General features: G+C 55.1%; 1 protein-coding gene and 1 long non-coding RNA gene across 2 annotated transcripts; both read right to left on the bottom strand.

Annotated features, from left to right (window-relative positions):
- Window positions 1-211: 211 nt before the first annotated feature.
- On the bottom strand, window positions 212-7,845 carry HAUS5 (HAUS augmin like complex subunit 5). Its single transcript, XM_075537247.1, has 19 exons — window positions 7,722-7,845; window positions 6,972-7,034; window positions 6,853-6,885; window positions 6,690-6,714; window positions 6,031-6,136; window positions 5,648-5,807; window positions 4,884-4,953; window positions 4,725-4,807; window positions 4,266-4,323; window positions 4,012-4,136; window positions 3,828-3,891; window positions 3,586-3,716; window positions 3,250-3,412; window positions 2,644-2,724; window positions 2,393-2,538; window positions 2,131-2,242; window positions 1,910-2,042; window positions 576-705; window positions 212-411 (listed from the first exon to the last, which is right to left on the bottom strand). The coding sequence occupies exons 1-19, from the start codon at window positions 7,817-7,819 to the stop codon at window positions 294-296; spliced, it is 1,899 nt and encodes a 632-aa protein (XP_075393362.1). The 5' UTR covers window positions 7,820-7,845; the 3' UTR covers window positions 212-293.
- Window positions 7,846-16,797: 8,952 nt separating this feature from the next.
- On the bottom strand, window positions 16,798-18,593 carry LOC142431307 (uncharacterized). Its single transcript, XR_012780819.1, has 3 exons — window positions 18,505-18,593; window positions 17,202-17,312; window positions 16,798-16,989 (listed from the first exon to the last, which is right to left on the bottom strand). It is a non-coding gene; the product is annotated as an uncharacterized LOC142431307 (long non-coding RNA).
- Window positions 18,594-19,016: the final 423 nt, after the last annotated feature.

The following is a 19,016-nucleotide window of genomic DNA, read 5'->3' as shown; positions in this document are numbered from 1 at the left end:
TTAGTCGGTTTCCTTCAGTATCGCAGCCTCCATGTTCTTAGAGATTCCAATGTTTTGCTGATGAAAGTGATGGCATTTCAGGGGCAGGGGCAGGAGAGTCCCATTTCCCACCTTTTGCCGGATGAAAGGACCACAGGGAAGTACAGCAGACAAGCATGGAGGGAGGACTATGGCTATCAGGGGACAATGGGCTGACAAATCCAGACAGTGCCTTCTTCTGAATGTTTTATTAGGGGAGGTGGGTGTTGAGGTGAATGAATGTGATGCTCTTGGCGCCTGTCTGAGACTCTTCTTCACCTGCCCAGCTGATGCAGGGCCTCCTGAGCTTGGACCCAGCGCAGCCGCCACTGGGACAAGGTCAGACCTTGGCAGAGCTCCCCAGTGAGGGCATCCTGGCCTGGCTGCTCCCACCTGTGGAAAGGAGATGGTGTCAGAGAAAAGACCTGGTCCTCCAGACTCTTACTGCCTCCTATTCATCGCCCACCCCCCCAACCCCACCAGATTGCTTCTACCCCCTGCCTGACTCCTGACTCTTCCCCTCAGCTCAGCCCTGGCCTGCGGGCTTCCCCTCTCACCAGTCTCTCACAGCTCCCTGAAGATCAGGGATCCGCTCCAAGGCCTGTTTCAGCAGGTTCTCCAACCGCCCCAGCGCCTGGTCCACACTCTCCTGCTCCTTCTCCTGTGACGCCTGCATCTGCAGCAGCTCTGGAGATAGAGACCCAGCAGTCACCTTGAGTCCTCAGGTACCTCATGCCTCACAGCCGCAGGCCACCAAGTCTCTCACCAGCCAGGCTGGGCTTCAGCGTCTGTCTTTGCCCCCAGGCCCTTGTCTCAAGGGCCCTCCCACCATCCACCAGACTCAAGCTTCTCCTTCCAAGAAGTCTCCCCGCCCGATGCACTCAGCTTCCCAATAACTGTGTCTGCAATCTCCTACCCTGTCACTCTGCTGCCCTCCACCCCCTGCTTCCTCTCAGTCTCCTTCCTGAGCTTCCAGCCCACCTCCCACCCAGCACCGAGCAATCTTCCTACAGCTTAAACCCGCTTTCTTCTAGGTAGAGCCTTCCCTGACTCAGAACCCAAGCTCTCGCCCTGGCGTTTGGGGGCTTGTGTCGCCTGCTTACCACTCCTGGGAAAACCTTACTCCCGCACGCCAGGGCCCATTTTTCCCTCCTTCTCCGTATCTCCCTTGGATACTCCAGCCCTTTCCAGGAGACGGTCACCCAGCCCAGTCCCTCTCGAGCTTCACAGCCATGCAGACTGAGGCAGCCTGGTCCTGCCCCCACCTCCCCCTTGTCCTGTGACCTGGGTCAGAGACCTGACCTGTCTGCACCTTGGCTATGTCAGGTCTTAGGCCAGCGGGCGACTGGGGAAATCTGACACCAACCATCTGCTCCGAGGTGCGGGCATGGGAGGGACGAGGGTGACTGCTGGGGGCTGACTTGGGCGTGGAGGTGAAGGGGAGCTTTCTACTCCAGTAAAGAGTTGGTCTCGGAAGCCCACGGGGGTAGTCCTGCCCTAACAGGGTCACCGTGAGTCAGAATTAACTCAATGACAGTGAGGTTTGATTTTTGTTTTTTTTTGTTAGCCGTTTGGTGATCCTGAATGGGTAGGTACTTGGCAAGTTGACAGGAGTGTGGCATAGAAATTAAGAGCTCAGCCCCATGTCAGACTGCCTGGGTTCAGCTCCTGGCTCTGGTATTTAGGTCTGCCAGGTAAGGCTCCTGGGCCTCGGTAATTCAGGAAGACGGGAGCCCAGGAACCCCACTTCATGGGCTGGCTGTGCGACCAAATGGCGGGGATTTAGTTCAAGCCTTGACCCAGGAAAAGCTCAGAGCCAGTTCAGGATATCATTACTTTCGAAGGTCACTACGTGGGAAGCCAAGGGATCCTGACAGCAGGGTGGGCCTACCGGGGGCGGAGGGGCCGGGGGTCAGGCCTGTCTTCAGGTGCAGCAGATCCCTACACCGCAAGCTCCGCTGCCCTTGGAGGAACATGAGGTCTTGGTGCAGAGAGGCCACCTTTGGGAGGAGCAGCTCTGGGGCCTGGAGGAAGGAAGAGGGACAGCCACCTTGGGCAGGGTAGGGCAGGCGGGAGCAGGGCAAGGGCAGGCCGCAGGGGACAGGCACTCACCTTGCCTGCAGGCAGCCCGAGTATGTGGCTTAGTGCTGCACAGCTGGAGCCCCTTGGGGAGGCGGGGTGCAGCTGGTGGATGGACGGCAGCACCGTGGGCAGGGGCGCTGACCTGCAGGGAAACTAGAGGTTGGGTGGGATCTGGGGGCTGAGAGTGAGGGTCTGGAATCCCGGGAAGTTGGAGGTGAGTCAGGGGCTCGGGTGCTAGAGCATCTGACCAATGGCTACAGGCGAGCTCTGGTGACCCAGGGCGGCCGCTCACCCTCCAGGGGCGTGCCGGAGCAGGGTGCCCAGCACAAGGCCGGGCAGATGCTGGGCCTCCTCCTCCAGACAGCGCAGCAGCTCCTGGCTCTGGGGCGCCACCAGCTCCGAGGTAGGGGCCACCTTACGCTGAACGAGAGCCAGTACCTGAGTGGTGAGAGCAAGGGAAGCTGAGCCCACCCAGCCCATGCTCGGCCCTCCGCCCAGACACGCCATACCTGGGCCCCCCGTCCAGCCCGAGCCCCAGCTCACCTCTCCAGGGCTCCGGCGGAGGCGGGTCTTGCTGGCCGAGTTTCCCTTGATAAGGAGGCGGACCTGCTCCTGTGTCTCCTCCTAGAGAAGCAGGTGGCCTTGGAGACCGGGTTTTCCTTCCCACCTCTCAGCTGTCGGCTCTGCCCCCACCTCTACCACAACCCAGCCCGACTATATCCCCAAACCAAACTCAACTCCCTGCTATCGAGTGGAAGCTGCCTCACAGGGGATCCGACAGGATGGAGTGGAACTGCCCCTGTGGGTTTCTTTATGGGAGACGAAAGCCTCCTCTTTCTCCCTCGGAGCGGCTGGTGGTTTTGAACTGCTGCCCTTGTGGATAGCAGTCCAACATGGCTTTGGGGGAATGTTTACTTGTGGGCTGGGTGGAGGTTCCCCGAGCGGGTCACTGGTTTGACAGCTAACAATCCAGAGGCGTTTGTTTCCACTCTTCCATGGCGTTCCCCTCCCTGTGCTGCCCCCACCCCACTGCTGCCCTGGGAAAACGCGCCCTGCGTTCCTGGTTCCAGGCCTCCTCCTTTGTAAACCCTCGGAGCCTTGCCCTTGGGTCGATGCCCAGGAGGCTCCCAGCCTCCTCCTGGCCCTCACCATGAGCTGGCGCCAGTGCAGGATCCGCTGCTGCTTGGCCTGGAGCTCCCTTAGCAGAAGCTGCCGCTGCCCGGCAGCCGCCTCCAGCTCCTGGCTCTGGGCACGCAGGGCCTTGAGCTCTGCCCACAGCCCACAGCCGCGGAGTCCCAGCACCAGGGCCTGCCTGGGCGACAAGCCTGGAGTGGGTGGAAGGTCTCTGGCTAACCACCCTGGAGGGAAGGGGGCTGAGACGGGAGGACGACCCCCACAGAGGGCCGGGAGGCAGGGATGGAGCAATAGAAGGCCAATCTCCCAGGACCGTTGGGGAGAGGAGGCCCCTGAGCAGAGACCCCTCACCTCTCTTTGTCTCCGAGGGTGCTTCTCTTGGTCTCCACCAGCAGGCTCTGGAGACGCTGGCTCAGGACCTGCTGCTCCTTCAGCAGGGGGCCCCGCTGGGTGATCAGCATGCTCACAGTCCGCCAGCCCTCCTGGGGAGGCAGGCTCCGTGTCAGTGTCAGCATAGTCACAGTCGGGGGGGGGGGGGGAAAGGGGAGGGGGTGAGCGGTGTTGGGAGTCGGGGAAGGGCATTGCTCGGTCACCTGGATGAGGTGGACTGTAGACGGCAGGGCCTGGCTGGAGTCGGACTGGTCCGGGGGCTGGGACCTGGGGAGGGGGCAGGCGGAGTGCCTCCATACTCAGTTTCTGCTCCACTTCCACCTGCGGGTCACCATGCCCGCCCCTCCCTCTGCCCTGCTCTTACTGGCGGAGCCCTCCACTGCCTACCTGGATGTCTCTGCAGCTGGGAGTTGGTCCTCACCATCCAGGGTCCGGATCGCCGCCTCCCGCTCGGCAGCCAGGTGCTGCAGAGCAGCCAGGACGTGGCCCGGGGGGTGCTCTGTCAGCAGGGCCTGGAGGTGACACAAGGGCCAAGTCAGAGACAGGAGGGGGGCCCCCGGGGCGAGAGCAAACTCAGGGTTGCTCATGGGGCTGGAGGGTGTGGTCTCTTCTTTCCCGAGAGGCCCCCCGCCCTGCCTCACCTCCACTGAGCTCAGCCACTGATGGTAGGACGTTCCAAACTGCTCCTCCCGAGGGGTCCTGTTGGGAGGCCGAGAGCAACTCTGCAGAGGGGCGTTTGGATCGCCCCTCGAGGATCACCGATGGGGCAGGGACCGCCATGTCCCCATCTTACGGATGAAGAAAGCAAGTCCACCTTCACTGGCTCGACTTGAGCTGCCCGAGGGCAACTGCCCAGTGACACCCTGCCTGCCTGGGGTCGGGGCCTGGGCAGCCTCCCGGGGACACCCCATTGACCTTGGGCCCCAGGTAAGCTTCTCCCCTCAAAGAGAATCCCCCTCTCTGCCTTACCAAGCTGGGACAGCATCCAGCGCGCCAGCCCTTGTCACCTGGGTTGTCGCTGTCTGGGGTAGGTTTCCTTATGCCCACAGCCAACACGGGACCTCACAGCCCAGGCTCTTCAGGGCCCCAGGAGTACTCACGGGGTGCTGCCTCCCTTGGCCTGGGGACGCAGGAGGTTCTGTAAGAACTGGGTCCGGAGGGTGCAGGCCGCTCGGACATCATGCTGGAGAGCAGATGACAGGGTGTGAGGGGGGGTCCAGATGCCCCACCCCTTCTCCCCACCGGCCCAGGACCCTTACCAGGACTGCAGGTTCCAGGCCCAGGGTCATTGGTGTCAGGGGACCAAAGGTCACATCTACTTTGGCCTTCCTGCAGAGTGGCGTGGTGGTGAGGTTAGAGACCCTGGTGTTGGGAGCTGGGCTAACACATGCCTGTGTCCCACTGCCTCTCCTCCCACACGCCAGCAAGGCTGTTGACGGCCCACCCAGCCTGAATCCCAGGAGCCACCATCCCTTCACAAGAGGGGTGGCCCCAGTGGCTATAACCCAAGGATCCTGTTACAATCTAAGGCCAGACAACATCATTTGTGCCCTGCTTCACCCCCATCCCATCACACTATGAGCTCCGCGATGGCTTATTGCTATTCCCCTCCCCCACACACACACTGATGTGTGCAACGTAGCATCAGTGCCCTTCTAGGCCCCGGGGCTCTAGCAATGATCTGTGAGTCCCAGCTTCACAGAGTATAAACCCAAAGGGATGGGCAGGTGGGGGAGAAGAGCCAGGAGACCAGTCCTCCTGCTCCTGAGGAGGGGGAGGGGGGGAGGGGAAAGGAGAGGGGGGAGAGAGAATATGGACGGAGGCTAGAAGTGGGAGAGTGCCCAGGAGGGGACCTTGGATGCTCCTCTAAGGCTCTGGGTTCTCCCGCCCCTCCGAGTTGGGGCAAGCCATTTCATGTCTCCTCACCTTTGTTTTTGAGAGCGATGGCTCAGGGCTTGGGGATGGGCACTCGTATCTAAGGCGAAGGCATGGGTGCCCACGTCTTTGGACACCCAAGGCTCACCTCTGGAGGTCCTGCAGGCGCCGGAGCTGATTCTGCAGCCGCTGTCCGGATGCCTGGAGCCCTCGCTGTTGTCTCTGTAGGGCCCCCGCATGGGCCCGAAGGAGGAGGGCTCGCCGCTGGGCAGTCTGTGTGCTCTGCAGGGTCTGCTCCATGGCTCTGTCTGTGGGAGGAGCACAGACAAACCATCAGAGCTGAGGCCACCGAGTGGATGGACTGCCCTGCGGGGTGTCTGAGGCCGTGGCCTTCACAGAGCAGACTGCCACAGCTTTCCTTAACGGAGTGGCTGGTGGGTTTGGGGTTCGCAGCTGAGTGCTTTAACTACTGCGCCATCATGGCACGGGTGGCCAAATATACCTCCCCCTAGGCCCAACCCCATGGGTCACCCTGAGCCTCAGTGTCCTGCTCCATCTGCTCCAAGCTCTGGTCTAACTCCTGGATCTCTGCCCGGAGGCGGGCCACGGTGGCTTCGAGCTCCGACTTCCGATGAGCCTGGTGGGGTCAGGTACAGTGTGGTGTGCAGTCTGGTCTGGGTTCAATCGAGCCTGACTGTGCAGGGGCGGAGGGTCCCGGAAGGCAGCACGTAGCATAGAAGAGCACTTGGGTGCTGTCCCAGGACTCTCTGCCTCCCAAGTCTGCCTCCTGGCTTTGCCCTGATAACTCGCACATCTCTGACCTGGCCCTTAACTCTCCTTCCCTGAACCTCACATCCGGGGGTCCTGAAGCCCCCTCAAGCCTCCCATAGATGCTGCCAGGGCCCTCACGCAGTGAGTCCCCTGCTGGCCTCAGTACCTCCCTTGCACCTGCCCCTCTTTCTGGACTCTGTCTTCAGCCTGGTTTCCATGTTTACTTAGGCCCCACATCTCAGTACCCGATCCACTTTGCCCCACCCCTGCCTCCAGCTCGTATGTGTCCCTCCCTGAAATGCATCCGGCTGTGTTGAGATTCAGTGTCCCCAGCAAAACCCAGCACAGGGTGGGCTCACAGCAGGCAACCCACAATTCCTATTGGCATGAAGGAGACTCTTGTAATGTGTGAGGCTTACCTCTGCACTGTCCTGATGGCCGTACCTGGGAAAATGAGGCCAGAGTCAGGGGATGACAGGAGCTTCCAGCACGGGGGGGTGGGGGTCGGGGAGGCTATGGGTCGGGATGAGCTTGATGGGATGGGTGGGAGTGGGGAGGGTGATAATGGAGGGCTACAGTTACCAGAGCAGGTTCCCCCGGACCTTCTTGACACTCCTGCGGGGAAAGGATAGGAGAAAGAGGTGTTGCAATGGGCCTCACTTGGCCCCCCTGCCCAGTCCACCCCACCCAGCTAGGCTCACCTCTGACTGTGCACATGGCGAAAGATGTAGGCCCAGATGTCGGCTCCCTGGCCCAGACACAACCTGCAGGGACAGTGTGTAACATATGTCAGGGGGGTCCCACGGGGAGGCCGTTGTTGGGAGAAGGCCTTCACGGGAAGGTACCCCTCCTAGGGTGGGTGAGGGCTGTGCCTGTCCCATTGGAGGCCGGATCCTCCCTTCTCAGGAGACTTTGGTCACTGAAAGGATGGGCTTCTCACTGGGCATGTCCACTCTCTGGCGGGAGATGGCTATCTCCACTTACTTCCAGAGTTGGGGGTGGGGTGGGGAATGAATGACGTATTGCTCAGACGTCCCCTCTCACTGGCAGGCCTGGGTCATCTCTGCTTTTGATTCAAGCCCCAGGCGCGTGTGGGCGTTGCTAAGTCCCACTAGTCCGCAGTGGCCCGAGCGTGGGAGAAATGAACGGTTGTAAAGACGTCCTTACTAGGGAGATCCTCTTTCCACACGGGGCGCGGGGGGGCCTTCAACAACTCACGGAGGATCTGCACTGGGGCCAGGGTCTCTCAGGAGGAGGGGGGGTCACCGCCAGAACCTCTTTATTCAAATCCAGAATCTGCTCCCCGGAGGTACTGCTCCCAGGGTGGGGCGCCCTCCTCGATAATTCGGGGTCACTCTCCCTTGGGGGGGTCGGGCGGCGTGGGGTCTTCCCTCGCGGCGTCCCGATCCCCAGTGGCGGGTGCATCCCCTCCTTCCAGGGCCGGATCGAACCTGCGCAGCGTCGCCTCCGAGGCCCGCGCCGCGGGGGGCGCCCCCATCTCCTCCGCGGTCCAGGAGCTCAGCTCCCGCGCGCCGGGCAGGGGCTCCATGTCGGCCCGCCGCCCCGCCCCGCCACGCCACGCCCACCTTCCCGCCGCCGGAGCGTGTCGCCTGCCTCTGACGTCACGACGCACGCGCCGGCGCAGCACGTCCGCACCCGCTCCCCACGCTCCTCCCGCGGCCCCGCGCGCTTCCGGTTTGCGGAAACCACGCGGCGGGGGGCATCCCACTCCTCCGTGCTATTTTGACCCCCTGGGACATGAACTATGCCCCGCCCCCCCACTCCTTAAAAAAGCACATTTTATTCGGAGCGCTTGCAGGTAGCGTTGCAATCCATTCCTGCATGCGATCAGGCCTAATTGCACATGGCTGCTATCATTTTCAATACGTCCTCTTTCTTCTTGAACTCCTTGAGGTCAGCTCCCCTTGATCTCCTCCCTCTCCCACCCTACCAGCCCCGTGGACCCTTCCTGTGTATTATATTGCCATATCTTACACCATCCAGTGTATGCATTCATCTAGGATTCTGTTGCTCAGTCCCCTGGAGATGTGCACTCTTTTCCAGGGGAGAGTGAGAATCGGGTGAAGGGATGCGGTCATAGTACTCGGATTTCAGAATCCAAGTGACTTCTGTCTGGGTGAGGGACCAGAGGACACGTATGACCTCAATCTTTCTCCAGCATGCATTCTTCGATACCCCCGTATTTCAACTTCGGATGACTTTAAGGGGTTTCTCCAGGCCCACACATAAGGACCTTACCACACCCCAAATCCAGTTGATGCTTAAACTTGTGGCATATTAAATAGCGACATCATTCTCGATTGCTTTACACCTTGCAAAAATAAGATGTTTCCTCCCTGTAAGGATAAAGTGTTATGAAACGCAGGATAGATGAACCTAGCAGAGCCCTTCAAACTACGGCCCGCCCCGCCCCGCCCCGCCGAGGACATTTATCCGGCCCCCTGGGTGTTTTTGCCCCGTTTGTTTTTTTACTTCATGTGCATAGGAATGTGTTCATAGTTTTTTTTTTTTAAACTACAGTCCGGCCCTCTAACGGGTCTGAGGGACAGTGAACTGGCCCCCTGTTTAAAAAGTTTGAGGACCCCTGAATACGGACTAGAGTAAGGGCTCCTAGGGGTAGGGTTGGGGGCGGGGTATGGGGTCCAGCCCCACAACTGAATGGGTCCTGAGGAGCTTGTGTGCGATTGTGGAAGAAAAAGACAGCGGAGCATCAGGAACCTCTCCAGATCCTGGAATTAAGAGAGAGCTAGTTTATTAAACAGTATATATGTGTATCAGGCAGCTACACAATAGATTAGGCAAAGCGTGCCTCTCAGACATCCTGACTTCTTTTGGGGGACCATTTCAACAAAAGTATCTAGCAAGGCAGAAAAATGGTGACAATTACTCTAGGAGAACTTCAAATAGCAGCTAGCAGGAAAGCATTTTCTTGACAGTCCGTATGTATGACAATCTAGGTGTCTGTAGGAGGTAACTTAAACTTAACGTATTATAGGACAGTGGTTCTCAACCTTCCTCATGCCTCATCCCTTTAATAAAGTTCCTCATGTTGTGGTGGCATCTAACCATAAAATTATTTTCATTGCTACTTCATCACTCATTTTACTACTGTTATAAATATCTGATATGCAGGATGTATTTTATTGTTACAAACTGAACATAATTAAAGCAGTGTGATCAATCACAAAACAATATGTAGTCATATATTGTGAAATAGTTATTTCTAATGACAAAGGGAATTTTGTCTTGAAGCATGGTGTAGCATGGGTAACAGTCTTCACGCGGGGGACTCATAAGTGGGCGTGTCTGCATATGGGCGGGCCCACCTGGAGACAGATCCAGGAGTGGTGTCTCTCTGTTGTTAAGATCACTGGAAATATGTGTATTCTGAAGGTCTTAAGGGACCCTGTGAAAGGGGTGTTTGACCCCCAAAGGGGTCACGACCCATAGTTGCGAACCACGGTTATAGCCGGGATGTGTGAAGAGTTTGTTCCTGGAGAATTATATGCATGTGGCCCTTTTTTCTCTTCCAGGAAAATGGTAGGTGCTCCATTGAAGTGCCTGGCAGCTAAGACACAAAGGAAAAGGCTGGCTCCTAGAGTGGTAAGAATAAAATCAGCCTTGTCTGCTTTAGAGAGAGGCGTGTACAGCCTGGCGCGAAGAGGTTCCTTAAGAGAACAGCTTAACATTCGCATGTTTTGTTTTAATCATTTTATTGGGGGGCCCATACAACTCTTAGCACTGTCCATACAGACATCAATTGTGTCAAGCACATTTGTACATTCGTTGCCCTCATCATTCTCAAAATACTTGCTCTCCACGTAAGCCCCTGGCATCAGCTCCTCATTTCCCTCCTCCCTCCCCGCTCCTCCTCCCTCATGAATCCTTGATAATTTATAAATTATTATTTTGTCATATCTTGCCCTGTCAGACGTCTCTCTTCACCCATTTTTCTGTTGTCTGTCCCCAGGGAGGAGGTCACATGCAGATCCTTGTAATAGGTTCCCCCTTTCCACCCCACCCTCCCTTCACCCTCCCAGTATAGCCACTTTCACCACTGGTCCTGAAGGGATCATCTGCCCTGAATTCCCTGTGTTTCCAGTACCTATCTGTACCAGTGTACATGCTCTGGTCTAGCCAGATTTGTAAGGTAGACTTGGGATCATGATAGTGGGGTGGCGGGGAGTGAGGAAGCATTTAGGTACTAGAGAAAAGTTGTATGTTTCATCGTTGCTACACTGCACCCTGACTGGCTCGCCTCCTCCCTGGCACCCTTCTGTAAGGGATGTGCAGTTGCCTACAGATGGACTTTTGGGGCCCCATTCCGCACTCCCCCTCATTCACAAAGATATGATTTTTTGTTCTTTGATGCCTGAAACCTGATCCCTTCGACTCCTTGTGATCTCACAGGCTGGTGTGCTTCTTCCATGTCGGCTTTGCGGTTTCTTAGCTGGATGAATGCTTGTTTACCTTCAAGCCTTTAAGACCCCAGATGCTATATCTTTTGGTAGCCAGGCACCATACGTTTTCTACATTAGCATCTTAAGGGGGGGGGGAGTTGTGGAATGGCTGGAGAATGCGTATTGGTTATTATTTTTTTCTTTCTCAACTGTGAGAGTCTCCCCATGAAGGCTGGCCTTCCTAATTCTGTGGCTATGAGAAGAGAGAATATTTTCATCCAGCTTCTTAGTATCCCACAGGGGGTACGGTGGCGGTGGTGGGCGGGCAAGGGGGAGTTGATCTCAAAGAATTCAAGAGGGAGAAAATGTTTTGAAATGGATTTGGTGGCAACTGTACAATACTGCTTGATGTGATTGTACTGTGGGATGATAGGATGTCTTTATTAGCTCCTAATAAAATGGTTTTTGGAGGAGGAAAGTGGAACATAGAATTAAAAAAAGAAGAATGTGTTTAGTTCCACTCCCAGGCCTGAAACATTCAGCATTTGGTCAGCGCTTACTGAGCCCTGGACCAAGGATAGCCCAACCAGGAGCAGAGACTAGCCAGAGGATTTGAACCTGAGGAACCAGCCACCAGGTGCAGGCACGCCATCCCATAAGAAGTGATGATATCCCACTCAGAAGCCTTTGCAACCGACTCCATTAAAAAAATCATTTTATTTGGGGCTCGTACAACTCTTACCACAATCCATCCATCCATCCATCCATCCATCCATCCACTGTGTCAAGCACATTTGTGCATTTGTTGCCATCATCATTCTCAAAAATTTGCTTTCTACTTGGGTCCTTGGTATGAGTTCCTTATTTTTTCCCTCTGCTTCCCCTACCCTCCTTCAAAAATCCTTGATAATTTATAAATTATTATTATTTTTCATGTCTTACATTGTCCGATGTATCCCTTCACCCAGTTTTCTGTTGTCCATCCCCCAGGAAGGGGGTTATATGTAGATCCTTGTGATCGGTTCCCTCTTTCTCCCTCACCTTCCTCTTCCCCTCCTGGTATTGCTAATCTCATAATTGGTCCTGAGGGGTTTACCTGTCCTGGATTCCCTGTGTTTCCAGCTCTTATCTGTACCAGTGCACATCTTCTGGTCTGGCCAGATTTTTAAGGTAGAATTGGGATCATGATAGTGGGGTGGGGGGGCAGAGGAAGCATTAAAGAACTAGAGAAAAGTTGTATGTTTCATCGTTGCTACACTGCACCCTGACTGGCTCGCCTTCTGCCCGAGACCCTTCTGTAAGGGGATGTCCACAACGGACTCCATTTTGAATACTTCTTGCACTCACAACCAATTACCTGGACCCTATTTATCCACATGGACTCCATTCCCGGAACTCTCCACCACCTTTCACGAATAAACATGAGCTCCTTCGGAAGACGTGACTTGTGTTTTCAGGTCTCTTGCTAGCTCCCTTTGCAAGATGCGTCTACATCCAGTAAGCCTTTTTCATGTCTCCCTTCTCAAGGCGCTTCGCTAATAGATCTCTTTGCTGGAGCGTTGAGCTTGGCTTCCTGCTTTGCTTTCACTGGCGGGGAAAGAGCCTGCAGTGGAAGCTTGCTCTGGCGATGGTACCGCAAGAGACATACAAGGGGGACAAGTGCGCAAATGGGTACATGACAGCCTAAGGCGCATCTCTGTCTAGTGCCACGTCTCAGCTCTCCCCCGGACTGTGACTTTTCTGAGGGCAGAAATGAGGTCTGCGTTAGAGCTTAAACTCTTGAGCACGAAGTTTGTGAAAGGCTATGGTGTACAGCCCACCACTTACTTGTCCGTTTGTCATCCTGTGGTGAATTTGTTAGCTCCTGGATTCTGCATTGCGTTATCTTTGCACGCTGAAGGAATTCACGCGGAAGCACGTTTTCTAAGCCCAGTGGGTTTTTATGAAGGAAAGGGAAGATGTCAGGTGTTAGAATCTCCAAAGGGTCCACATGATCTCTGGAAAGCCCGCCAGACGGCTTTTGCAACCGGGTAAGAAAACTCACCTGGAGAGAATAGAGCCAAGAGGAGTGTGAAACCTCCACAGGAGGAACTGGGGAATCCCCGAGGACCAAGAGGGGTTCGGGCCACAGACGGTCCCAGGCATTTACCCGCCACACATGCGAGGGACTCCCCTCAGGCACCTGAGCAAGGGCAGAGTAAAAGAGAAACTGGCGGCCACAGGCCAAGCGGGCATGCCAGACTGCGTCCCTGGCTCTCATTCTCTCCCGACGCATCCTGGGGGGCGGGAGGAGGCGTGGTTAGGGGCAATGGCTGATCCTATTGGCTGAGTCTAAGCCCACCTGTGCGATGTCATGTGGCTGGGCCTAGTCTGTGATCCGAGTTGGAACCTCCCACCTGGGCGAAGGGGGCTTGTGTCTGAACATGCTCAGTTTGAATCTCTCCCATAGGTGTCTAATTAGTGATCGGTTTCTTACCCCTGTATTGGGGCCCCATGCAGGTATTGGGGAGACACCCCCCCTTTGTCCCTAATCGAGCGACCTAATAGCGTGTGTTGTGCCAGGACGTGATCGATTAACCCACTCGCAACCTTAATTAAAGCTCTTAAGCCTTTAATAACCCGAGGTCATGGGGTGGCTAGAGGCTCATTCTCCTAAGACCCCATGTGCTTACAGTGGGAGGTTTGTATACTTGTTTATAAACAAGGCATGGGGGCAGGGTGGCTTTCCACTGTATGGAGAAAGGGGCACAAGTTCTCTGTATGGAGAATTTGGACACAAAGGCACAAGGGGCAGGTGGCAGCTCAAGGGATGGAGACAAGGGAAACTTGGAGCAGGGGGTTTAGACAGGTTATCAGCATTTTCAGAAATAAATGGCAATGGCTCAGCAGTTACAAGAGGAATTATCTGCAAATTGGCCACCCTTGGGTCCGTACAAAAAGGCTATGCTCAGGCTAATTAGTACAGTATGGTTACGTTGTTAAAATGGCTACATCTAAATTGACGATGAAAATCCGTGACAAACTGAGCATGCGCAGACTAGGACCCTGTAGGTCCAGGTAAAACCAATGCCTCAGACACCTTAGGTTCATCAAGAAGGTCAACCAATGCCGTCACCCATGCCTCTCCAGCCAGAGGTCTTAAACACCCCAGCTGTGGGAAGGCCCGAGCTCTCTCTGCTCTGGTCTTGCCCCCTCAGGGCCTGCTCTTGGCCGACTTGGGGTCCACATGTGCTTGGCTCTTGGGTTCTTGCTCAATTGCTCTCGTAGTCTCTTGCTTAGAGTCTTGACCTCTTGGTCCCCGGAGAGTCCCCAGTTCCGCCTGTTCTTTTCCACATGATTTTCCATGCCTAGTTGTGAACCCCCTGTGGCTTCCAGCTTCCCTGCAGCTTGGCATGCTTTCCAGAAATAGCATGTCCCCTTTTGAGACTGTAAAACCTGAAACTTTTCTGTTCCTTCATAAAAACTCATTTGGATCACAAAACAGGCTTCGGTGTGAAGCAAAGAACCGAGAAATCTAACCGAATGACACAGTGGCTGAAACCAGGGTCTCAAGCGGAGTATAGTAGTGAAATAATTTCATGTCAACTTGACGATACATAAAAGTGGAGGGGTGGTATTCAATCTGTCAATCAGGTCACGGTCTGATGGTACCTCCGTGTGGTCATGTCCTCATAAGGAGGGCCCTGGCAATGTCCCTTCTCAGTGCCTTCACCTTCCTGCTGGCTGACCGATTGCTGCCAGAGCCACCGCCATTGGATCCACACCACTTGCACCTACCAACCGGGCATCTTCCTGCATTCTGCATCATTGCACGCGGCTGTGTGAGCCTGAAGAGGGACTTAGGGACTTGAGTTGGACTGGGCTGGGCTGTTTGCTCGATGTACAATTACTTACTGCTATGAAGCTCTTCCTTACACATACATGAGTGTCGGTGGATTTGTTTCTCTAGTCAACCCAGCCTAACACAAACAGGGGGATTTTGAGGATGGTGCAGGACTGGGCAGTGTTTCATTCTTGTGTGTATAGGGTCCTGATGGGTCGGAACCAACTCGATGGCACCCAACACAAACAAGTTTACAGTGAGAGCCCTAAATCCATTTATAACGCTCCACATAAATTCAGCCTCCATTGACTTCCTTCTGCCCATTAACCAACAGTTTGAATCACTTTGCCCTTAGGCAGAGGGCATTAAAGATTGGATTGCTGTCACTCTCCTAGCTAGTCCGGGGAGAAGGGGCATAGTCCTTAGGGACTAATCTGGCTGTGCCCTTGATGGAAACTGAGGTGCTAGCTAGGGTCACGCAGTCATGAGTCATACCCTGAATGCTTTGATCAGAGGACCGGAACCAGAACTCTCGTTAGCTCTAGCATAATGTACCTCTCGCTCGCTGTCCCATTTCTGCTCCTGTGGGCCGACCTGCGACTGCCATTTATTGATCTACTGCCAAATCATGCTTCGGTGACAGTTTGCTTCGCCCTCCCAGATCCTAGTAACGTCGCCGAGTCTCTGTAAATCCTTGGACGCCATAATGACCTCGGGCCAGTGGTCTCCCCTCATCTGGATGGTGCGTCCTTGTCTTGTCTTTTCCTGCTTACGACTCATTAAATGTGCTCAAATGGTATCTGAGATTCCAGGTCTCTTTGGGACCCTAACATAGGTTTTTCTGGGTCATCGCTGGGTGTCCAGCATCACCTCGCCCAGAACCATGTGTGGGGGGCATTGGGTGCCTAGAGGAGGAAGCTGGGTGTAGTATTCCTGTGGGGAGACTTTTGTCAGGTCAAAGGTGAAGACGTATTGTAGTATCTCCCCTGGAGGAGAGAAGGAGTGGGGGTCATCTTGGGGACCTTCAGCAGTACCTTTAAAGACAGAGGAGAACACTGCAACAATAACCCATTTTGGATGGTGGTGGACGTGTGACATTACTCACGGCTACCCTGATGGCCTTTTTGTTCCCTGACTCGTCAAACTCATCCTAGCTTCAGGCATTCCTTAACTTGCTGTGCCCGCCGCATGAGAACTCTGTGGACACAGTCTCCTTTGAGTAGTTCCTCCACTTTAACTTCCAGTCCTCGGCTCAAGGAACATCTCAGAGAGCTCTGGAGCGGCAGCCGGCCAGTCAGAGACTACATTTCCCAGAGGCCCTACCACCCATCAGGCCCTGAGACTGGGTCCATCGAAGGGACTGAGAGCAGAAGTGGTGTGTGTGCTTTCTCTACCTGGACTGCCTTCATCCCAAGCACCCCTACCCGAGGGCAGTGGTTCTCAACCTTCCTCAAGCCGCAGCCCTTTCACACAGTTCCTCATGTTGTGATGACCCCCAACCATAAACTTATTATTTTTCCCTGACCCCACCCCCACCCCATAAAATTTTTATTGCTATGTCATAGCTGTCATTTTGCTACTGTTATGAATCGGGTGACCCTTGGGAAAGGGTCGTTCAACCCCCCCCCACCCCCAAAGGGGTCACGACCCACAGGTTGAGAACTGCTGCCTTAGGGGATGGTGAAATCACCACCACGTGGGCCACAAATTTCCGCGTGGACAGGTTACATGTGTGCAAAAAGCACTCCTGTTTTGTGACCAATTGGCATGGTGGGTTTTATTTGATATACCACTAGCATGCTTTAAGTTCTGTTTCTGACAAGGCTCCTGTATGTCCCGGCGATAGAGGTACGGAGCACAGTCATAGCCCCCGAAGGCATATCTAAGTTTGTGAAGGGTATGCATGAAAAAGAGGTGGCTTTCTACTCTCAGAAAGAGTCTCAGAACCCCCGTAGGGGCAGTTCTGTCCTGTCCTCTCAGGTCGATATCCATCGGAATGGACTCGCTGGCAGTGAGTTTAGAGTTGTGTGAGGATGCATGAATGTGGGTGGGAGGGGGCATGCCTTGGACACAAAGTGCCCCAACCTCTCATTCCTGACCCCCAGCCCTTGGCTGCATTCCAGAGTCTGGAATTCTGGTCCAAGGAGCTGCGTGAGCCACCACTCCCCCCCATCAAGCACCTCAAGTTGCCGACCCCGGCGGGCAGCACTTGGCACTGCAGGCATCGAGGGGTAGGAATCCCATCCAGGTTAGAGGACTATTTAGAACCAGCAAGAGCGACAATGTTGTATATATTTGGTGGCACGTTCATGGGCTGGAGAGGGGTTATCGGGAGAGCACATCTGTGAGAATGAGAATGAGTATGACGGTCACAAGGCTGCTGCCCAACCCGATGCCTATGAGAGCGATGTAGAAGGTTTGGTAGGAGGTCTCCTCTGCCAGGGCCCGGTTATTCCACCTGTTGCAGTGCTTCGTCTATGTTTGAAGGGAGAAGGGGAACGGGGTAACATGGGTTCAAAAGGGTTACGTTGACTGTGAGGGGCTATACGAACTCAGGGTGAAGGGGGTGATCTTGTTAGTTTGGCAGGAGAGGCTTCTAGCACAGGAGGGAGGAGGAGGAAGCAATTGAATCAGGGTCAGCGGCAGGAAGGAGAGGAAGGGTGAGGACGGGGTGATGAGATTCCCACCTGGATAGAGAAGATCAAGGCAATGATGCCTATGGGGAAACACAGAAAGAAGGCCATCATCGCCAGGCATAAGTGGTCGTTGGGGGGCTTTCCAGGCAGAAGCTCAAACGCCTGGGGGTAGGGAGTGGACTGTGGCTCAGTGCGACTTCTGAACTGGACTAGATTCCCTCTACCATCGCCCCTGTTCAATCTCACACATCTCTCCTCGCCTCCTGTAAAATCTCCACCCATCCTCTTTGGAGCACTCATCAATTCTCTCCAACTTTTATCTCGTCCCTGTAGCCCCTCTTTGTCCCCTTTAATCACTCCCATCACTACAAGAGTTCCTGATGGGGAAAAAAAAAAAAAAGAGTTCCCGAGGGTTAAGGCCATCAGCCTGCACTTGACAGAAAGAAAGTCTTGACGAAGTATGGCCAAACAGAAAACAACAAAAAACCAGCCATTGAAAGCACTACGGAGCAGTTCTACTGTGATACACACAGAATCACTATGAACTTCAGAATCAACTCAACTGCAATGGGCTTGGGTTTTTTGTTTGTTTGTTTGTGTTTGGTTCCCCCAAGCGGTCTTCTCTTTGCTCCTGTAAAACACGTATCCAGACAACTCTTGGTGGCTCATGATTAAGTGCTGGGCTGATACCTGGGAGGAACCCACAAGTCACTCTAGCAAAGACCCGACAATGTGCTCCTGACGAGGGCAGCGTTGGGAACCCGATCGGGCCGTTCTGCTCGGTCCTAAACGTGCTACGAGTAGGAACAGACTCAAAAGGCCACCAACAAGACCTTTACCGAACACTTACATTCTCTTTCCAACTGTAACATCTTCACGATTCCATAATAAAACCCTTGCCCATAATACTTCTAGGATCCACAATAGCCTTCTCACGGCCCCTTTCCAACACCCCTCACGTTTTTCCTACATTCATAGGAACGACATAAATATCGTTCCCATATTCCTAGGACCTCCACGGTCTGGCTCTATAAGCCCTTACTGTCCCCATCAACTCCGTTGCCTCCATAATCCCTCGCTTGGCTCTTCTGAGAGCCTCTCTGTCCATCTAGAATACCATTCCTCGTCCACCTTCTCTGTCCCCTTAAAAACCTTTGCTCCGACTCCCTTTCAATACTTTGTCTCCGTTTTGCTCCCTGAAATCAACCTCCTAATAGCTTAAACTCCATCCTCTTGGAAGCTTCCCTCTTCCACAGCGCTGGGACCCCCTCTAAATCCTTCTCTGGCCACCGAGGCGGCGAGGCTACCCTCCCCGCTCCCACCGTGCTCCATCTCTGTCGCTGATCCCTCTTACCCTCGCTCTCTCATCCTGCACGCTCATAAATCCTCTCCCTTCCCACCTGAGTCACTCCCATCCGGGCGCCGGGCTCTCGCAACCGGGGCTCGCCCGGAACCGCCTCCCTAGCGCACAACCCTTCCGGGTTGCCACGGAGACCAGGCAGGCCCCGCCCCCACTCCTATTGGCTGATTGGAAGGCGCGTAGCACGAGGCGGAGAACCAATCCGCTTTAACTCCTGCGTGAGGGGACGATTCCCCTCGCCCGTGATTGGCCAGCTGGAGAATGCCGGGTCCCACCCCCGAGCCGGCCGGTACCCAGCTCCTCCCCGCCCGGACACTCGGCCCTGGACCGCCCGGCGGGAGAACCCGGGAAAACCGGGGGCAGTGGCGCTCGGGTCGCCTTCTCCCCGGAAAACTCGCCGCCACGGAGTTGATCCGACTCACAGCGACCCTGGAGGGCAGGGGGGAATCGCACCTGCGCGGTCCGAGACTGGAAGCCCGGTCGTCCTCGCCCGAGCGGCTGGTGGT

The sequence above is a fragment of the Tenrec ecaudatus genome, chromosome 18, assembly GCF_050624435.1.
Source record: "Tenrec ecaudatus isolate mTenEca1 chromosome 18, mTenEca1.hap1, whole genome shotgun sequence".
NCBI classification, from domain to species: Eukaryota; Metazoa; Chordata; class Mammalia; order Afrosoricida; family Tenrecidae; genus Tenrec; species Tenrec ecaudatus.
The sequence above is the reverse complement of the archived record's forward strand: the minus strand, read 5'-3'. Positions and strand labels throughout refer to the sequence as shown.